Here is a 20,961-nt window from a genome sequence, read left to right on the forward strand (position 1 = left end):
AGCATAGCCAATCAAGATGGGTGCAGATTCCAAACCCTGGAGGAAGACTTGGCTGAGATGAAGGAGAGGTAAGTATAGCTCCACTTTAACCTCCCTGGCAGTATTTCCGAGTGTGGCTCAGGGTTCATTTTCAGTACCAATAGCGGTAACCCCGAGCCACACTCAGGATTGCATCACAGTATCCAGGTACAGGTACTTACCTTGTCCCTAGGATCCCGTGATGTACTCCCACTGTGTCCCCCAGCTGGATCCTCTGCCCAGTGCATCACTGTTCCGGGTTCCATACCCTGTGAACATCGCGACTCATTAGGGGGGAACCAGCAGCAAATTCAAAAAGTACAAAACACACATATAATACACTGCAATCTGCTAGGATTACATTACTGTATCAGATCATTTGACATTGGTTTTGTGCCTAGTGCTTTGTCCGGTGCCCTTCCTGCACTTTTACTATTCTTTCTGCCTGGAAACTTGAGAACGTCCATGGCATCCAAAAAGCGGTTTATGACCAGCTTGAAAACAGCGATAGTGAATTAGAATCACTTGCAGAATTGATAGTGATGTGTGATCAGAGACTGAAAGTGACGACAGCGATGATTCTGCGACTGAGCTCAATGATGTGCAAACTTCGGTATGGATCAGGCAGCGCCCCCTAAATTTCCATGTACTGGAGCATCTGGTATGAAAGTAGATGTTGAAGACGACAACCCCTTGGTATACTTACAATTATTTCTGACCAAAAATAGTGACTAAGCAACTATTAGCCACTACACGTCGCAAGTTTCCAAGAATCAGAAAGTGGGAACCAGTGACCAAAGGTGACATTTGGAAATTTCTGGGCCTAATAATACTTCAGGGAGTGGTGGGGAAACCCCTGGAGAAGTGGTATTGGACAACTAATAAATTGTCACTACATTCTTTGGCACATTCATGTCAGAGTACAGATTTTCCCTGATCATGAAATTTTTACAGTTTAAAGACAAAAAAGAATTTGATGAAATTACTCATCCTGCACCAAAACTCAAGAAAATTTGCGAAGCATCTCAAATGTTTCTAAAGAATTACCAACGGAGCTATGTGCCAGAAAGATATCAGTATAGATGAAATTCTAATGGCCTACAAGGGAAGGCTCAGCTGGATACAATGCATTGGGGGAGATTTACTAACTGGTGCACACATGATCCGGTGCAGTTGTGCATAGTAACCAGTAATCAGCCTCCAGGTTTTATTGGCAAAGCTTAATTGAACAAGCTAAAGAAGTTAGAAGCTGATTGGCTACCATGCACAGCTGCACCAGAATCTGTGTGCACCAGTTGTCATATTTTTTAACTCAAAAAAGTGTATTTCTCTTTCCTTCATTGACGGACACAGCTCCTTTAAATCTTGACCGTAGGCTTATCACACCACCTTCAGGAGAGGACTAGGCAGAACATGTAACACATGTAAAAATAACAAGACTGCATAGTTCCGCCCAGGGGGTGGTCCCTCTGGCTAAAACCCCCTCAGCCTGCTTCCTGCAGCTCAGTTTTTTTCTGCCTAGTGAAGGAGAAGGGCCTAGGCTCCCTGAAGGGACCATTGGTCCTCGGGCTTTTTTGGACTTTTCCGCAAGATTGTGATCCTGTGATCTTCTATCAACAGCCGGCTGGGTGACAGGCTGGATAATGTAGATCTTTGTAGTCTCCCCAGCCTGGCCATCCAGCGTGAGCAGGCCCTAGCTACGTGCTGGGCGGCCACGACATGCCCCTTCTGCTCCAGGGGCAGCCAGTGAGCTATATGCTCCGGGGCACACATATGACCGGGCTACTGCTGTCTGTGTCACAGTGTGCCCTGGCCAGCAGCCACCCCATACTGCTCGGGTGATGGGTCTGTGGTGGAATGCCTCCAGCTGTTCCGTACCTTGGCAGGGGCTGTGCTGGCGGTTTGGGTCTGTGTGTTGTTTTTTCTGCCCCTTTTTTCTCTCTGTGTCTGCGGTGCCTGTGAAAACTTTTCCTCAGCATGTGCCGGCGCCACTTTCCGGCGGCCACCGCCATTTTCCCTTAGTTTCTTTACGGAGCATGGCTGTCAGCCATTTTCTAGAGGTTCGGTGGCCATTTTACCGGGTGTTTTTTTAATACAGGAATGGCCGGCGACCATTTTCTTGTAGCCTGAGAGCGGTTTTACCTCCAGTGCTGGGCATTTCACCTCAGAAGAGAGCTCCAGGGCCTCTGGTCGCGGGAGGAATCCCAGTTGCCGATCAGTGTGCTCGAACTTCGGGTGATCAGACTATGCCTCTCCACATGGTCAACGAGGCTACAGGGGCATCCGATCAGGATCCAGCCAGACAACACCACTGCGGTGGCATATGTCAACCATCAAGGAGGAACAAGGAGCTCAGCCACAGCACGAGAGGTCGCTCACATTCTCCTGTGGGCAGAACGACACGTGCCGGCCCTGTCGGCCATATACATCCCGGGTGTAGAAAACTGGCAGGCGGACTACCTAAGTCGCCAGATGCTGTACCCAGAAGAATGGTCGTTGCATCCGGAGGTATTTAGGCTTTTTTGCATGTGGTGGGGCACACCAGATGTGGATCTCTTGGCCTCTCAGCTCAATCGAAAGGTACAGAGGTTTGTGTCCAGGACAAGAGACCCCTGGGCGGACACCTCAGACGCGTTGGTGGCTCGATGGGAGCAGTACCGGCTGATTTATGCCTTTCCTCCACTCAAACTATTACCACGTCTGCTACGCAGAGTGGAGGCCGAGGGGATTCCAGTCATACTGATTGCCCCAGATTGGCCTCAGCTTCCTTGGTACGCCGACCTAGTATGTCTGGTGGCTCCTTGGTGGTTGCCGTTGCGAGAAGACCTCCTATCGCTAGGTCAGATACTCCATCCTGCTTTACCGTCACTGGTTTTAAAGATGGCTGTTGAAAGCCAGGTGCTAAAGGACCAAGGTCTGTCAGACTCGGTAATTTCCACTATGCTGAGGGCACGGAAATCTTCTTCTCAGAAGATTTACCATTGTACATGGAAGGCCTATATCTCCATGTGTGAGGAGATGGGGTAGCATCAGTGCAATTATTCGGTTTCCAGGATCCTGCTGTTTTTACAGCGAGGAGTGGATCAAAAACTTGCCTTAAGCACCATCAAGGGACAGATATCAGCCTTAGCTGTCTTTTTCCAACACCCCTTGGCATCTCACTCATTGGTAAACACCTTTGTGCAAGGGGTTCGGCATGTAGTGCCTCCGGTTTGACCATCCCTACATTCAGAAACCGCCGTTTGAGAACATCAGCGAAATTCCCTTGTTGACTCTTTCCCAGAGAGTTGTCTTTCTAGTGGCTATTACATCTGCCAGGAAGGTTTCTGAGTTGGTGGCCTTGTCTTGCAAGTCGCCCTATCTGGTTATCCACAAGGATAAGGCGGTGCTACGTCTGTAACCCTCTTTTCTTCCAAAGGTGGTTTCGGCATTCCATCTCAATGAGGACATTGTATTACCATCCCTTTTGTCCTAAGCTGACACATCCAAAAGAAGTTGCCCTTCATTCCCTGGACGTGGTCTGGGCTCTGATGGTATATCTGTCTGCTACGGCTCACTTCCGGAAGTCAGACTCTCTGTTTGTTTCGGTGACTGGTCTGAAAAAAAGTCTGGCATGTAATTCCAAAAAATGGACCACCAGCCGCCAATGCAGGCTGTGTTGATGGGAGAATCAAGTAATTTTCTTTCGTAATTTTCTTTCGGTTGCAGGAGAGAAATTTGCACAGTTTATGGCCTGCCTAAGAGTATCTGAGTCAGCATTGGCCCGTGGTAGATTTACCAGGGGCACTATATCAGGGGTTGACAAATTTGCTTGGAATCTAGGAGCCAGCTAAAAAAGTTAGGAGCCAGGTCCGTGACGGCGATCTGGACCTGTCCCTGGCCTGACATGGATACGAGTGAGGGGAAGATAGCCCCCAGCCCCCCACCTGTCTCCAAGTCATTGCCCATAGCTCTTAGAGGGACATTTTATTTGTTTTATTTTTTTCAAATGACGATTTTTTTTAAATTGCATTTTAGTGTAAATATGAGATGTGAGGTCTCTCTGACCCCAGATCTCATATAGGACCTGTCATGCTTTTTTCTATTACAAGGGATTTTTACATTACTTGTAATAGGAATAAAAGTGACACACATTTTTTTTTTTAAAAGAACAGTGAAAAAAATAAAAATAAAAGTTAAAATAAGAAAAAAATTTTTTTTTAAATGCGCCCTGTCCCGCCAAGCTTGCGCGCAGAAGCGAACGCATATATGAAAGCGATGTTCAAACCACACATGTGAGGTATCGCTGCGATCAGTAGAGTAAGAGCAATAATTCTAGCCCTAGATCTTCTCTGTAACTCAAAATGTGCAACCTGTGGAATTTTTTAAACATCGCCTATGGAGATTTTAAAGGGTAAAAGTTTGTCTCCATTCCATGAGCGGGCGCAATTTTGAAGCATGACATGTTGGGTATCGATTTACTCGGCGTAAGATTATCTTTCACAATATAAAAAAAAAATTGGGCTAACTTTACTGTTGTCTTATTTTTTTTTTATTAAATAAATTATTTTTCCCCCCAAAAAAGTGCGCTTGTAAGTCCGCTGTGCAAATATGGTGTGACTGACATTATTGCAACGACCACCATTTTACTCTCTAGGGTGTTAGAATAAAAAAAAAAAAAATTAAAAATTATAATGTTTAGGGGTTCTAAGTAAAGGAGAAGGCTGGCAGGGCAAGCTCCATTAGCATTGCTGGTTGTAATTCCAACGGCCACCACAAAAGGGCGCCAGATTCCAGAAGGAACCATAGGATCACAGAAGGCCTCAAAGCCGGGGGCTCAATTACCGGCCGCCGGCGGCGCGGCCCAACGCGATCACGCCGGGGGTGTCCACGGAGACAGGATACCCCCAGCTGTGCTGCCCCAGGCGCCAGGTTGCTAATTCTAGTCGCAAATGCGATCCGGGTTTTGTCGAGCCCTGCACTATATAGTTGGTGTCATTGATTCAAGGCTTATGATTGTGCTCCAGGAATTTTTCCTCACTGTGGTGCATATGGAAATGTACATAGGGGGGTTATTTATGAAAGGCAAATCCACTTTACACTGCAAGTGCACTTGGAAGTGCAGTCGCCCTAAATCTGAGGGGTAGATCTGAAATGAGTGGAAGCTCTGCTAATTTTATCATCCAATCATGTGCAAGCTAAAATACTGTTTTTTATTTTCCTTGCATGTCCCCCTCGGATCCACTTCCATGTGCATTTTCAGTGCACTTTCAAGTGCACTTGCAGTACAAAGTGGATTTTCCTTTCGTAAATAACCCCCATTGTGTTTGTGTTGCCTTTGAAAGGCCCCATAAACAGCATAACATGCTTTAGGACTTTCCTGGCTTTCTTTTGTCTATGCATGAAAAAATGTATAATATTACTGGCAATGAGACGGAGCTGTTATGGGTGTGTACTGTACTCTGGAGTTCAAACATGCCTGTGCCAGCACCAGCTTTTGTGTTGTTTTCTATGCCACACACTGGTGTACTGAGCAGTGCAAAGAAAATTTCCAAGCACGGACCAAAGGTCAGGAGCCCGCCAGTTAACCACTTCAGCCCCAGCAGATTTTACCCCCTTCCTGACCAGAGAGCACTTTTTGCGATTCGGCACTGCATCACTTTAACTGACAGTTGTGCGGTTGTGCGTCGTGGCACCCAAACAAAATTGACGTCCTTTTTTTTCCTCACAAATAGAGCTTTCTTTTGGTTGTATTCGATCACCTCTGCAGTTATTTTTTGCGCTATAAACAAAAATAGAGCGACAATTTTGAAAAAAACACATTATTTTTTTACTTTTTGTTACAATAAATATCCCCCAAAAATATATAGAAAAAAATATTTTTTTCCTCAGTTTAGGCCGATTATGTATTCTTCTATGTATTTTTGGTTAAAAAAAAAAGAATCGCAATAAGTGTATATTGATTTCTTTGCACAAAAAAGTTAGTGTCTACAAAATAGGGGATAGTTTTATGGCATTTTTATTTAAAAATAATTTTTTTATTAGTAATGGTGGCGATGTACAATTTTTATTGGGACTGCGACATTATGGCGGACACATTGGACACTTTTGACACTATTTTGGGACCATTGTCATTTATACAGCAATAAAAATGCACTGATTACTGTGTAAATGACACTGGCAGTGAAGGGGTTAACCACTAGGGGGCGATGAAGGGGTTAAGTGTGTCATAGGGAGTGATTCTAACTGTGGGGGGGATGGGCTTCAAGACACGTGACAGCGATCACCGCTGACAGGGAGTGGTGATCTCTGTCATTACACAAGTCAGAATGGGGAAATGCCTTGTTTACATAGTTGTTCCGAGGCTCCGTGACACGATCACCGGGAGACCGGCGGACATCGAGTCACCCTGTACATAGCGGGCGTGCGTGCTATCTAGGGTTGCCACCTTTTTGTAAAGCCAAACCCGAACACTTTAGCAACGCGCGGGAATTCTTTTTGTAGTACACGCTATAGACACTCTATATGATTGTAGGAGACTTGGGACACCTTTGAGTTAGCCTAGGATAGTAGTAAGGAGGCGCAGATAGCGCGCTGCAGTGAACAGTGGCTGTTGCCAAATTGTGTTCAGTGGAGAGGGGGGTAGACTTAAAGGGACATGGTTAAATAAAACAAAAGCATTTGAGTGACCATAAAATATTAGATTATTAAAATAAATGTCACAGTTAAAATATGAACCTAACCTACCTTAAAAGTGGACACTATCAGTAGGGCAGTGGATGGTGTCAGTGGGAATGGGATGGTGTTAGTGGGGCAGAGGATGGTGTCAGTGGGCAGGGGACGTTGTCAGTGGGGCAGAGTGCGGTGTCAGTGGGGCAGAGTGCGTTGTCAGTGGGCAGTAGATGGTGTCAGTGGGCAGTAGATGGTGTCAGTGGGCAGAGTGAGGTGTCAGTGGGCAGAGTGCGGTGTCAGTGGGCAGAGTGCGGTGTCAGTGGGCAGTAGATTGTGTCAGTGGGCAGTAGATTGTGTCAGTGGGCAGTAGATGGTGTCAGTGGGCAGTAGATGGTGTCAGTGGGCAGTAGATTGTGTCAGTGGGCAGTAGATTGTGTCAGTGGGCAGTAGATTGTGTCAGTGGGCAAAGGATGGTGTCAGTGGGGCAGAGTGCGGTGTCAGTGGGCATGGGATGGTGTCAGTGGGGCAGAGTGCGGTGTCAGTGGGCATGGGATGGTGTTAGTGGGGCAGAGGATGGTGTCAGTGAGCAGGGGATGGTGTCAGTGGGCAGGGGACGTTGTCAGTGGGGCAGAGTGCAGTGTCAGTGGGGCAGTAGATGGTGTCAGTGGGGCAGTATATGGTGTTAGTGGGCAGAGTGCAGTGTCAGTGGGCAGAAGATGGTGTCAGTGGGCAGTAGATGGTGTCAGTGGGGCAGAGGATGGTGTCAGTGGGGCAGAGGATGGTGTCAGTGGGGCAGAGGATGGTGTTAGTGGTGCAGAGGATGGTGTCAGTGGACAGTGGATGGTGTCAGTGGGCTGGGGACGTTGTCAGTGGGCAGAGTGCGGTGTCAGTGGGGCAGAGTGCGGTGTCAGTGGGCAGTAGATCGCGGTGTCAGTGGGCAGTAGTTGGTGTCAGTGGGCAGTAGATGGTGTCAGTGGGCAGTACATGGTGTCAGTGGGCAGAATGCAGTGTCAGTGGGCAGAGGATGGTGTCAGTGGGGCAGAGTGCGGTGCCAGTGGGCATGGGATGGTGTCAGTGGGGCAGAGTGCGGTGTCAGTGGGCATGGGATGGTGTTAGTGGGGCAGGGGATGGTGCTAGTGGGGCAGAGGATGGTGTCAGTGGGCAGGGGACGGTGCCAGTGGTCAGGGGACGGTGTCAGTGGGGCAGAGTGCAGTGTCAGTGGGGCAGTAGATGGTGTTAGTGGGCAGTAGATGGTGTCAGTGGGCAGAGTGTGGTGTCAGTGGGCAGTAGATGGTGTCAGTGGGCAGTGGAGGGTGTCAGTGGGGCAGAGGATGGTGTCAGTGGGGCAGAGGATGGTGTCAGTGGGGCAGAGGATGGTGTCAGTGGGCAGGGGACGTTGTCAATGGGCAGAGTGCGGTGTCAGTGGGGTAGAGTGCGGTGTCAGTGGACAGAGTGCATTGCCAGTGGGCAGAGTGCGGTGCCAGTGGGCAGAGTGCATTGTCAGTGGGCAGAGTGCATTGTCAGTGGGCAGAGTGCATTGTCAGTGGGCAGAGTGCGGTGTCAGTGGGGCAGAGTGCAGTGTCAGTGGGCAGTAGATCGTGCCAGTGGGCAGAGTGCGGTGTCAGTGGGCAGAGTGCATTGTCAATGGGCAGAGTGCATTGTTAGTGGGCAGAGTGCGGTGTCAGTGGGCAGTAGATGGTGTCAGTGGGCAGTAGATGGTGTCATTGGGCAGAGTGCATTGTCATTGGGCAGAGTGCATTGTCATTGGGCAGAGTGCGGTGTCAGTGGGCAGAGTGCGGTGTCAGTGGGCAGAGTGCGGTGTCAGTGGGCAGAGTGCGGTGTCAGTGGGCAGAAGATGGTGTCAGTGGGCAGAATGCGGTGTCAGTGGTGCAGAGGATGGTGTCAGTGGTGCAGAGGATGGTGTCAGTGGGCAGGGGATGGTGTCAGTGGGCAGGGGACGTTGTCAATGGGCAGAGTGCGGTGTCAGTGGGCAGAGTGCGGTGTCAGTGGGCAGAGTGCATTGTCAGTGGGCAGGATGCATTGTCAATGGGCAGAGTGCATTGTCAATGGGCAGAGCGCATTGTCAATGGGCAGAGTGCATTGTCAGTGGGCAGTAGATGGTGTCAGTGGGCAGTAGATGGTGTCAGTGGGCAGAGTGAGATGTCAGTGGGCAGAGTGCATTGTCAGTGGGCAGAGTGCATTGTCAGTGGGCAGAGTGCATTGTCAGTGGGCAGAGTGCGGTGTCAGTGGGCAGTAGATGGTGTCAGTGGGCAGAATGCGATGTCAGTGGGCAGAGGATGGAGTCAGTGGGGCAGAGAATGGTGTTAGTGGTGCAGAGGATGGTGTCAGTGGGCAGGGGATGGTGTCAGTGGGCAAGGGACGTTGTCAATGGGCAGATTGTGGTGTCAGTGGGGCAGAGTGCGGTGTCAGTGGGGCAGAATGCGGTGTCAGAGGGCAGTAGATCATGTCAGTGGGCAGAGTGCGGTGTCAGTGGGCAGAGTGCATTGTCAGTGGGCAGAGTGCGGTGTCAGTGGGCAGAGTGCGGTGTCAGTGGGCAGAGTGCGGTGTCAGTGGGCAGAGTGCGGTGTCAGTGGGCAGTAGATGGTGTCAGTGGGCAGAGTGCGGTGTCAGTGGGCAGAGTGCGGTGTCAGTGGGCAGAGTGCGGTGTCAGTGGGCAGAGTGCGGTGTCAGTGGGCAGAAGATGGTGCCAGTGGGGCAGAGGATGGTGCCAGTGGGGCAGAGGATGGTGTCAGTGGGGCAGAGTGTGGTGTCAGTGGGCAGAGTGTGGTGTCAGTGGGCAGAGTGTGGTGTCAGTGGGCAGAGTGCGGTGTCAGTGGGCAGAGTGCATTGTCAGTGGGCAGAGTGCATTGTCAGTGGGCAGTAGATGGTGTCAGTGGGCAGAGTGCATTGTCAGTGGGCAGAGTGCGGTGTCAGTGGGCAGAGTGGGCAGAGTGTGGTGTCAGTGGGCAGTAGATGGTGTCAGTGGGCAGAATGTGGTGTCAGTGGGCAGATGATGGTGTCAGTGGGGCAGAGGATGGTGTCAGTGGGCAGAGTGCGGTGTCAGTGGGCAGAGTGCGGTGTCAGTGGGCAGAGTGCGGTGTCAGTGGGCAGAGTGAGGTGTCAGTGGGCAGAGTGAGGTGTCAGTGGGCAGAGTGCGGTGTCAGTGGCAGAGTGCATTGTCAGTGGGCAGAGTGAGGTGTCAGTGGGCAGAGTGAGGTGTCATTGGGCAGAGTGCATTGTCAATGGGCAGAGTGCGGTGTCAGTGGTCAGAGTGCGGTGTCAGTGGTCAGAGTGCGGTGTCAGTGGTCAGAGTGCGGTGTCAGTGGGCAGGGTGCATTGTCAATGGGCAGGGTGCATTGTCAATGGGCAGAGTGCATTGTCAATGGGCAGAGTGCATTGTCAGTGAGCAGAGTGCATTGTCAGTGGGCATAGTGCGGTGTCAGTGGGCAGTAGATGGTGTCAGTGGGCAGTAGATGGTGTCAGTGGGCAGAGTGTATTGTCAGTGGGCATAGTGCGGTGTCAGTGGGCAGTAGATGGTGTCAGTGGGCAGTAGATGGTGTCAGTGGGCAGAGTGTATTGTCAGTGGGCAGAGTGTATTGTCAGTGGGCAGTAGATGGTGTCAGTGGGCAGTAGATGGTGTCAGTGGGCAGAGTGCATTGTCAGTGGGCAGTAGATGGTGTCAGTGGGCAGAGTGCATTGTCAGTGGGCAGAGTGTGGTGTCAGTGGGCAGAGTGTGGTGTCAGTGGGCAGAGTGCGGTGTCAGTGGGCAGAGTGCGGTGTCAGTGGGCAGAGTGCGGTGTCAGTGGGCAGAGTGCGGTGTCAGTGGGCAGAGTGCGGTGTCAGTGGGCAGTAGATGGTGTCAGTGGGCAGTGGACTTTTAATTACTAAAAAAATCAATAAAAAAATCAAAGCAATCCACAGGCACCCCATAAATAGAGAAGAAACAATATTAAAGGCTACTGAGTGAGCACTGCACAATGAAGTAATGATGCCAGGATGGCACTGAAGGTAGAACTAGACTGCAATCTTTAATTAGCAGCCACGTCCTGGAAAGACCAGCATGACAGTCCCACACTGGAGAGCATGTGGACTGTGAACTGCAGGGAAGTAAAGGCCCTCAGCTCTGCACTTACCCAGCGGTCTGTCTGTGTCTCCTTAGCTTGCTCAGCAGGCTCTGTGTCTGTTCCTCTCGCTTTTTGGAAAGGTCACATGATCGGCTTGCAGAGCGGAAGAGCCGAGGCTGTGTGTCTACATTAGGGTTGCCACCTTTTCTTCAAGTTAAACCCGAACACTTTTGTGGCACACAGCAATTTTTTGTATAAACTATACATATATTTTGCTACTAAATAACATTTCTAATCATATGAAGTTAATAACAAGAGTCCCCCTTTACATCAGAGTCCACAGAGTTCCCCTTTTACATCTGAACTCGCAGAGTCCCCTATCAATGTAAGGGGGGATTCTGCAGACTCTGATGTAAGGGAGACCTCTGGGGCTTCTAACATTAGGGATGCACTGGGAACCCTGATTTAAGGGTGAACACTGAGAACTCTGATGTACGAAGAGGACTCTGATGTAAAGGGAAACACTACGGCCGCTGGTATAAAGGGGAACTCTGATGTAAGGGTGCTCTGAGAACCCTAATTTGCCTTACTGTACTTACTCAGAGGCAAGAGAGAGAATGGGGGAGACTTCAGTTACAGACAGGGATGGATGGATGGTGAGCTCACTCACACCTTAGCAGTCAGCACCAGATGGACTGAGGCTGCTGGACTTCAAATTTCCGGCTCCCACTTTCCTTTTCTGAGGCACAGCACCGGGGATTGGAGTGTGTGCAGACACAGAGGGGTAGGGGTGGGGTGGAAGAGGTGCAGATCAAGCCCTCTCTCCTCTCCCATCTGTATGTGTTTGGGGGGGGGGGGGGGTGGTTTGTTAGTGCTGGCTTTAGGTGCTGTGAAAGAGTGTAACAGACACTCTCAGCTGAGACAACCACTGAAAAGCCATAGTCCAGTCTAAATAATGCGTCCGGGTTTCAGACAGTCTGAAACCCGGACACATGAACCCAAACCCGAACTGTCTGGGTGAATCCTGGACAGGAGGCAACCCTAGTCTACATGGAGTAGGCACTGGCGACTGGCGTGTCTCTCCCCCCCTCACAGCCGCCCTGCAATGTAACACAACTTAAGTTACACAGTGCAGGAGACTCGGCCAGAGCGCCGGGCAGTGCAGGCAGGGAGGGAGACACCTGCACGGGGAACCCCAATACACAGTAATAATAGGAGACTCCTCAGCACTGTGTCCGGGGCTCAGGTGGACAGATCCCCGAACACAGGATTCAAAACCCGTACTGTCCGGGTGAATCCCGGGCAGGTGGCAACCCTAGTGCTATCCCCGGCTCTTATAGGGGATGTACAGGTATGCCCGTTTGCCCACCGCTGCCATTGTACCAACGTATATCGGGGCAGCGGTCGGCAAGTGGTTAAAGGAGAAGTACAGCCAAACAAGCTTTTTCTATGGATCACAGGAGTGCAGTTCGTTCTGCACTCCTGTGACCTGTTTTCAGCAGAAAGCGGGCTGAAGCCCGCTGTTGGCTGACATCACAGAGCCAGTCCCTGGGGAAAGACCACAACGATATGGTCGGAATCCACCCACTGAGAGCCTGAGCCGTCCGCAGGGGGTGGGGCAGACAGCGGTGACTGACACTCACCAGCTCTCTGCTCGGGGAGCCCTGAGCAATCGCAGTGTTTGATTGCTCGGTTCTCAGCCTTAGAGCCGGTGGGGGACAGATGCTGCATCCACCTAGGCAAGTATGATTCTGCAAAAAAATAAAACATACTTCGCTTTTAGGTTCCTCTGGTATTAAAGAGGATATGTGAACATACTTTGTGCTCCTTTTTATAATGCGTTATTTACATTGCAGCTTGTATTAATCTGTGACTTCTTATGAAACATTCTGGAAGTATGCCTGTGTGTTTATATGTTTATTTAAGGCTGTACTCCAGGCGGATATAAAATACACAAATGAAAGGATAAATTCACCTTGTGAAGTATATTACACCCATATATAGCATATTGTATTACGTGTCCCAGCATCTGCATTCCCCTGATCCCACCCAGTGACAGCGGGTTAGAAATCCTCTCCCCACACCCCGGGCAGAGACTCAGAACGGAGCTCTGCCTATGTAAACAAGGCAGAGTTCCGTTCTGACAGGGGGGAAAGGATGGATTCTGGGTACACCTATGCATTTTTAGTGCTTTTTGCATTTTTCAGATTTGCACTACAGAACGTGTTCAATAGGAAACCGCAGTGCAAATCTGCGAAATGCAAGAAGCACTAAAAATGCAAATCAGGCCTTCCTGAAAAGCAGAAATTAAAATCCATCTCTTCTCCTAGTAAAAGCAGCACACATAGTAAACACAAACACTAGCAAGGAACACAGTTAACCCTTTGATCGTCATTAGTACAGTGAAAGGGCATGTTTTTTAGCAATAATAATTGTAATTGTGACACTGGTTCCTGCAAGGTGTCAAAAGTGTCAGTTATTGTCTGATTGTCCGCCGTAATCTCGCAGTCCCACTATAAGTCGCTGATTGCTGCCATTACTAGCATAAAAATAAATCAATAAATACAAATTCCAGTATATATATATCCCATAGTTTGTAGATGCTATTATGTTTGTGTAAACCAATCACTATATGCTTATTGGGATTTTTTTTTGACCACAAACATGTAGCAGAATTCATATTGGCCTAAATTTATGAAGACATTTTATTTTTTATTTTTTTTATTGGATATGTTTTATAGTAGAAAGTAATATATATATATATATATATATATATATATATATATATATATATATATATACATATATAATATAATTTTTTTTTTCAAAATGGTCATTCTTTTGTTTATAGCGCAAAAAATAAAAAACGTGGTGGAGATCAAATATCACCAAAAGAAAGTTATATTTATGGGAAAAAAATTGTTAGTTAAAGTACTGCAGTGTTGTATCACAAAAAGTGGCCTGGTCATGTGGGGGGGGGGTAAATCTTCCAGAGGTCAAGTGGTCAGCTTTCAGCGCTGTCGCACTTTGACAATTCCGCGGTCATGTAACACTGTACCCAAACAATATTTTTATCATTTTCTTACCACAAATAGAGCTTTCTTTTGGTTATATTTGATCACCTCTGGGGTTTTTATTTTTTTGATAAACAAACTAAAAAAGACCAACGTTTTTGAAAACGTTTTTCTTAGTTTTTGTCATAAAATTTTGTTTTCCACTTCACTGGCGGGCATTAATGAGGCGGCACTGATACGGTGGCACCGATGGGCACTGATGAGGAGGCACTGATATGTAGAATTGATGGGCATTGATATACAGCACTGATGGGCACTGACAGGCAGCACTGATGGGCATTGGCAGGCGGCACTGATAGGTGGTACTGATTGGCACTGACAGGTGGCACTGATGAGCAGCACTGATGATGAGGCACTGATGTGTTACTGACAGTTGACTGATTGTCACTGTGGTGGGCACTTGAAGGCTTTTTTATTGGGGGAATACTGGGCACTGATTGGTAGCACATCTGGGGGGGGGCTGTGTTGATAATCAATGTGCTGATTATCAGCACAGACCCCCTCTCTGACAGGGAGAGCCGCCGTTCGGCTCCCCTTGTCAGCATGAAGCGAGAAATGCAGTTTACCAGCACTTCCTGGTTCACGCTGTGATCAGCTCTGATCGGTCACAGCTGATCACGTGGTAAGAAGTCTCTAACAGAGGCTTCTTATCACGATTGGAGATGCAGACTGACACGCCGCATTCGCGATCGCCACGCTGAGCCCCCCATGGGCGTGAAGTGGTTAAATACAGATAGTGTATGCACTTGAATTTGACTTGGTATCATCCTCTTGTAATCCCCTGTACAGCAGAGCTAAGACTGGAGGAGGAAGAAGCAGCACAAAGAGACAATCAGTTTTGCTGTGATACTCGTGTGTTAACACGCACTGCTCTTCTCCATCAGGGGAGAGATCAGAGTGACAGACAGGAGCTCAGTCTGCTGCTTCTCCATTCACTCTCTAATCACAGGCTGACGGAGGCCCAAGGCTTGCAAACGTAACTTATAGGGTTTGTGAACCCTCGTTTTTGTGGCCACAGGGTGAAGCGACGTAACATAAGGTTGTTTCACTCAGCCGCATCATTCTGCCACAATAAAACTGTGGTGGCTGGTCGGCAAGTGGTTAAAGACGCTGTGCAGGGAAGATCAGCATCTGAACCCAGAGAAGGTGGAGGCTTTTCCATGCATACACAAAGATGCCTATTAGAGAAATCTGAAGATTTCTAGGGCTATAATGAGGACACGGGGTGGGGGCAGTGGAGCTGTTAAAAGTTCTGCTGCAGGTAGTGGATATATATGGATTCTTTTTGGAGACTAAGGTTATTGATTAGTGTCACTTTAACTGCTTGCCGACCGTCTCACACCGATATACGTCAGCAGAAGGGCACATACAGGCATAGTAACGTACCTGTACATTGCCCCTTAAGAAGTGGCTTGCAGGCTCCGTGAGTGTGATTGTGGGTCCCACGGACTCGATGTCCACGGGGATACCCGCAATCGTCTCATGGAGAGGAAGAATGGGGAAATGCTGATGTAAACAAGCATTTCCGCCTAGTGACAGGACACTGATCACTGCTCCCTGTAATCAGGAGCGCTGGTCAGTGTCGTGTCACACACAGCCACTCCCCCACACAGTTAGAATCACTCCCTAGGACACACTTAACCCCTGCAGCTCCCCCTAGTGGTTAACCCCTTCCTTGCCAGTCACATTTACACAGTAATCAATGCATTTTTAATTGCACTGATCGCTGTATAAATGTGAATGGTCCCAAAATAGCGCCAAAAGTGTCCGATGTGTCCGCCATAATGTCGCAGTCATGATAAAAATCTCTGATCACCACCATTACTAGTAAAAAAAAAAAAATAATAAAAATGCCTTAACCACTTGACCACTGGGCACTTAAACACCCTTAATAACCAGACCAATTTTCAGATTTCGGTGCTCTCACATTTTGAATGACAATTACTCAGTCATGCAACACTGCACCTATATGAAATTTTTGTCCTTTTTTTCACACAAGTGGAGCTTTCTTTTGGTGGTATTTAATCACCGCTGGGTTTTTTATTTTTTGTGCTATAAAAGAAAAAATACTGAAAATTCGGTAAAAAAAAGAATTTTTCTTTGTTTCTGTTATAAAATTTAGCAGATTAGTCATTTTTTCTTCATAAATTTTGGCCAAAATTTATACTACTACATATCTTTGGTAAAAATAAGTACAAATTGGTGGATATTATTAGGTCTTTGTGACAGTTATAGAGTCCACAAGCTATGGTGCCAATATCTGAAAATTGATCACACCTGAAGTACTGACGGCCTATTTCAATTCTTGAGACCCCAACATGCCAGAAAAGTACAAATACCCCCCAAATGACCCCTTTTTGGAAAGAAGACATTCCAATGTATTTAGTAAGAGGCATGATGACTTTTTTGAAGTTGTCATTTTTTCCCACAATTCTTTGCAAAATCAAGATTTTTTTTACTTTTTATTTTTTCACAAAATTGTCATATTATCAGTTTATTTCTCACACACAGCATATGCATACCACAAATTACACCCCAAAACACATTCTGCTATTACTCCCGAGTATGGCAATACCACATGTGTGAGACTTTTACACAGCGTGGCCACATACAGAGGCCTAACGTGCAGGGAGCGCCATCAGGTGTTCTGGAGCACCCAGGACAATTCTGACATTTCTCTCCTACATGTAAAAATCATCATTTATTTTCTAGAAAATTACATAGAATCCCAAAACATTATATATGTTTTTTTAGCAAACACCCTGGAGAATACAATGGTGCAACTTTTTATCTCGCACGGTATTTGTGCAGCAATTTTTCGAATGCTTTTTTTTGGAAAAAAAATGTTTTGTGCTTAAAAAAAAAACACAGTAAAGTTAGCCCAATTTTTGCATAATGTGAAAGATGAAGTTACACCGAGTAAATAGATACCTAACATGTCACTCTTCAAAATTGCACGCGCTCGTGGAATGGCGCCAAACGTTGCTACTTAAAAATCCCCAAAGGCGACGATTTAATTTTTTTTTACTGGTTATATGTTTTGAGTTACAGAGGAGGTCTAGGGCTAGAATTATTGCTCTCGCTCTAACGTTCGCAGTGATACCTCACATGTGTGGTTTGAACACCGTTTGCATATGTGGGCGGGACTTACGTATGCGTTCGCTTCTGCATGCGAGCACATGGGGACAGGGGCGCTTTACATTTTTTTTTTTTTTTTTTTTTTTTATTGTTCATTTTACTTTATTTATTTTAGTTTGACATTTTTTTTACCCAAAAATAAATTTTTTGATCACTTTTATTCCTATTACAAGGAATGTAAACATCCCTTGTAATAGGAATATGGCATGACAGGTCCTCTTTACAGTGAGATATGGGGTCAATAAGACCCCGCATCTCACCTCTAAGCTGGGAAGCCTGAAAGAAAAAAAAAAATTCTGGCTTTGATCGTATTGGCGAGTCGTTTGAAGCACCAGAGGGCGGCGGGAGGGGGGGGGGGTGTCTATGGCTGGGTATTGCAGGGTATCACCGACTATGGATGGGTATCTCAGAGTATGGCTGGGTATCTCAGAGTATGGCGTTGCAGAGCATTGCGTTGCAGAGCATTGCAGGGTATTGGCGGGTGTTGCAGAGCATTGCAGAGTGTTGCAGGGTATTGGTGGGTGTTGCAGAGCATTGCAGAGTGTTGCATGGTATTGGCGGGTGTTGCAGATCATTGCAGAGTGTTGCAGGGCATTGCAGAGTGTTGCAGGGTATTGGCGGGTGTTGCAGAGCATTGTAGGGTATTGGCGGGTGTTGCAGGGCATTGCAGAGTGTTGCAGGGCATTGCAGAGTGTTGCAGGGCATTGCAGAGTGTTGCAGGGCATTGCAGGGTGTTGCAGGGCATTGCAGGGTGTTGCAGGGCATTGCAGAGTGTTGCAGGGTATTGCAGAGTGTTGCAGAGTATTGCAGAGTATTGCAGAGTAATGGCAGGGTATTGCAGAGTAATGGCAGGGTATTGCAGGGTATTGCAGAGTATTGCAGGGTATTGCAGAGTATTGCAGAGTATTGCAGAGTAATGGCAGGGTATTGCAGAGTATTAGCTGGCATTGCAGAGTATTAGCTGGCATTGCAGAGTATTGCAGGGTATTGCAGAGTAATGGCAGGGAATTGAGGGGTTAAATTTCGGTGAGCAGCGATGTGGGCACTGCAGATGCAGCCCACATCGCTGCTGACACCGATCTCTTCCCCCTCCGCTGTTCCGATCGGTACAGAGAGGGGGAGGGAGGAACCGGCGTCATAACGTGACGCCGGTTTGTTTACAAGTGATCACTCCGTCATTTGATGGAGCGATCACGTGGTAAACGGCCGCGATGAGCGGCCGTTTACCGTGATCCGTGATGCGACCCGGGGGGTCACGGATGCTCTCGAGTGCACGCCCCAGGGGGCGCGCGAGAGCGGAATTCTGGGAGGACGTCATATGACGGCCTCCCAGAGTTAAACAACCGCCCTGTAGCTGTCATTCGGCTATGGGCCGGTTGTTAAGCGGTTAAACTATCCCCTATTTTGTAACCGCTATAACTTTTGTTCAAATCAATCAATACACGCTTATTGCGATTTTTTTATTTTATTTTTTTTAACCAAAAATATGTAGAATACGTATCAGCCTAAACTGAGGAAAAAAAATGTTGTTTTATATATTTTTGGGGATATTTATTATAGCAAAAAGTAAAAAATAATGTGTTTTTGTTTCAAAATTGTCGCTATTTTTTTGTTTATATCGCAAAAAATAAAAACCGCAGAGGTGATCAAATACCTCCAAAAGAAAGCTCTATTTGTGGGGGAAAAAGGACGTCAATTTTGTTTGGGAAACACGCCGCACGACCGCACAATTGTCAGTTCAAGCGACGCAGTGCCGAATCGCAAAAAGTGCTCAGGTCTTTGCCAGCCAAATGGTCCGGGGCTGAAGTGGTTAAATATTTCTGTCTATTCCACAATACATTTTAGCATGCAGGGGAAACGCTGATGTGAGTGTTGTCCATTGTAGAGCTTTAGGTGTCTAAGGAAAAGACTGATGAATAGAGGAGCACATCAGAAGGTGTGATCTGTGGATGTCACCATGCATTCAGTGGGGGACTGGAGCTGAAGGAGCAGTAAAAGTCAGCTGTTTGTATTTTCCTGCAAGAAATGGGAGGGTTTAGGCTGTGTGTGTCTAGTACTTGGCGTGCGATTGGTGGGCTGAGATGCATTGAGCCCAATGGGAGGTTCCTGGTCTTTGCACTGTCCTGACTCCGTCCCTCTGTGCACGTCCTACATTCTGTCTGGGTCTCAGGGACATTTAGAGGGTCTTTGAAGGGGGAGAAAGGCGAGGAGGAGGTGAGATGCATATATATTTAGATTGTTTGCTGGATAACAAGCATTGTTTGGATGCCAGCATCATGTTATTACTGCTTCTTCTGTTTCCTGGGCACACTGTGTATCTGACAGGCTCAGTGCATGGCCATACACCTTCCTCTCTGATCCCCGCTGTACAGCCTCCAGATCAGTGCTGTAATCTTGCAATCATAGACTGGAAATCAGTTTTTTTTTCTCTTTATTGAGCTTTGACAGGCTTGCAAAATGTAAGTGTGCAGCTTCCACCATGACGTCTCATGATGATTGGATTTCTTTATTTATTTCCGTCTTTATGTTTTGCAGGGGTCACTTGTGTTTCTATGTCACCACTGCCTGCTGTCTAAGAAGAAAAGCAAAGCCAGGAAACCACAATGGAGCACACTAAGCAGGTCCGGGTTCTGATGCTTAATGATATGGAGAAGCTGGAGAAAAGACTCTTCAGGCTTGAACAAGGTAGGTTCAGCGATCCATTCTGCTCCTTCTGGCTCCGTGACTTAACGTTCCACTGAAGCTAAACCTACCAATACACTGGTGGGGGGGGGGGGGTTAGGTCTTAGGCAATTATTTGCTAATGATCTGACCTTTGAAAGAGGTTTTTGTTTTTCAAATTACACAACCTTTTTTAGCATTTGTTGTGTAAAACTTTCTTACGTCTATAGTTTAAGTTGAGAACAATGGAGAATGGATGGATTATTTCCAAAACACTGAGGCTGGGTTTACACTATTGCGAATTGGATGCGAGTTCTCCACATCCAATTCGCAATAGCAGGAGATTTTGACCGGCTCTCTATGGAGCCGATTCACTTATCTCCGCGTCGGCTCCAGTGTGAATTTGCTCAGGAGCCCTGTGCGTCTTTTGGTCCATATTCAGCCAGAAATTTGGCCTGAAATAGTGAACAGGGACGCACTGGACCACTGCTGTGAGCCGCATGTGAAGATAGTGTGAACCCAGCCTTAACCAACATTTTTTTTCATTCAGTTGATTTTTGTAAAAAGGGACCAAAACTATTTATATATCGTGCAGCAATCTTGCTCTGTGTATCTCAAATCAGGGGTATGCAACCTCTGTAAAAACAACAAAGAAAAGTTCCCAGCTCACTAGCCAGCCTGCAACAAACCGAATTGTCTGGTCTAACAATTCACGTTAAAAACAAGGAGTTTCATTTGCACACATTTGCAAATACATGCATAAGCTGCAGCGGCCACGTCACGGTACTCCAGTTTTATCTGCAGTCCTAGCTCTAGAATTTTTCTCCTGAGTTGGAGCACTTATATAATAATGCATAGGTTCAGTCCCGGTTCACATAGGTGCAATGCGGGAACACTGCAAATCCACTGTGGCTGCCCGCGTCGCACCTGACTTGCAAGGCAGTTCACACTGCCATATGCAAACTGCTGGGAGTGTCAATAAAATGTTAATGACACCCCCATTTTCATTTGCATATCGCAGTGTGAACTGACAGTTCGGACAGGAATTGGATCTGATTCTGGTGTGGACCACAAAAAAGGGTCCCATGCGAGTTTCCTCCAAATGCGATGCAAATTCAGCCATACTGTCTGTTTGGCTGAAATCGCATCGCAAGACATCGCATGTGATTTGCAGTGCAGTACAAATCACATGAGAACTCGCACAGCGCACCAGTGTAAACCCAACCTAAGAGCAGGTATGCCTGGAGAGAGGCCACCCATATTTAAAGGTATAGGGATGTGCTGGGGCACCCAGTAATAACACAATGGCAGCAAGGTATCCAGTGCATCTGGCCAATTACCAACAGTACAAATAA

General features: G+C 47.4%; 1 protein-coding gene across 6 annotated transcripts in view; it reads left to right on the plus strand.

Moving 5' to 3' along the window:
* AGL (amylo-alpha-1,6-glucosidase and 4-alpha-glucanotransferase) overlaps positions 1–20,961 on the plus strand; it is a 171,619-nt gene that overhangs the window by 23,102 nt on the left and 127,556 nt on the right. For 4 of the 6 annotated variants that reach the window (XM_077453049.1, XM_077453052.1, XM_077453053.1 and 1 more), the window contains exons 1-2: positions 19,247–19,404; positions 19,481–19,630. In XM_077453049.1, the coding sequence (XP_077309175.1) occupies positions 19,549–19,630 (82 nt within the window). In that variant the 5' untranslated portion in view covers positions 19,247–19,404; positions 19,481–19,548. Of the gene's footprint in view, positions 1–19,033; positions 19,160–19,246; positions 19,405–19,480; positions 19,631–20,961 lie in introns of those variants that run through there. The other 2 variants (XM_077453050.1, XM_077453051.1) reach the window with 2 other exon arrangements.

Source organism: Lithobates pipiens, unplaced genomic scaffold (assembly GCF_037356315.1).
Source record: "Lithobates pipiens isolate NorthernLeopardFrog02 unplaced genomic scaffold, aLitPip1_a1.2 Scaffold_23, whole genome shotgun sequence".
In the NCBI taxonomy this organism is placed as follows: Eukaryota; Metazoa; Chordata; class Amphibia; order Anura; family Ranidae; genus Lithobates; species Lithobates pipiens.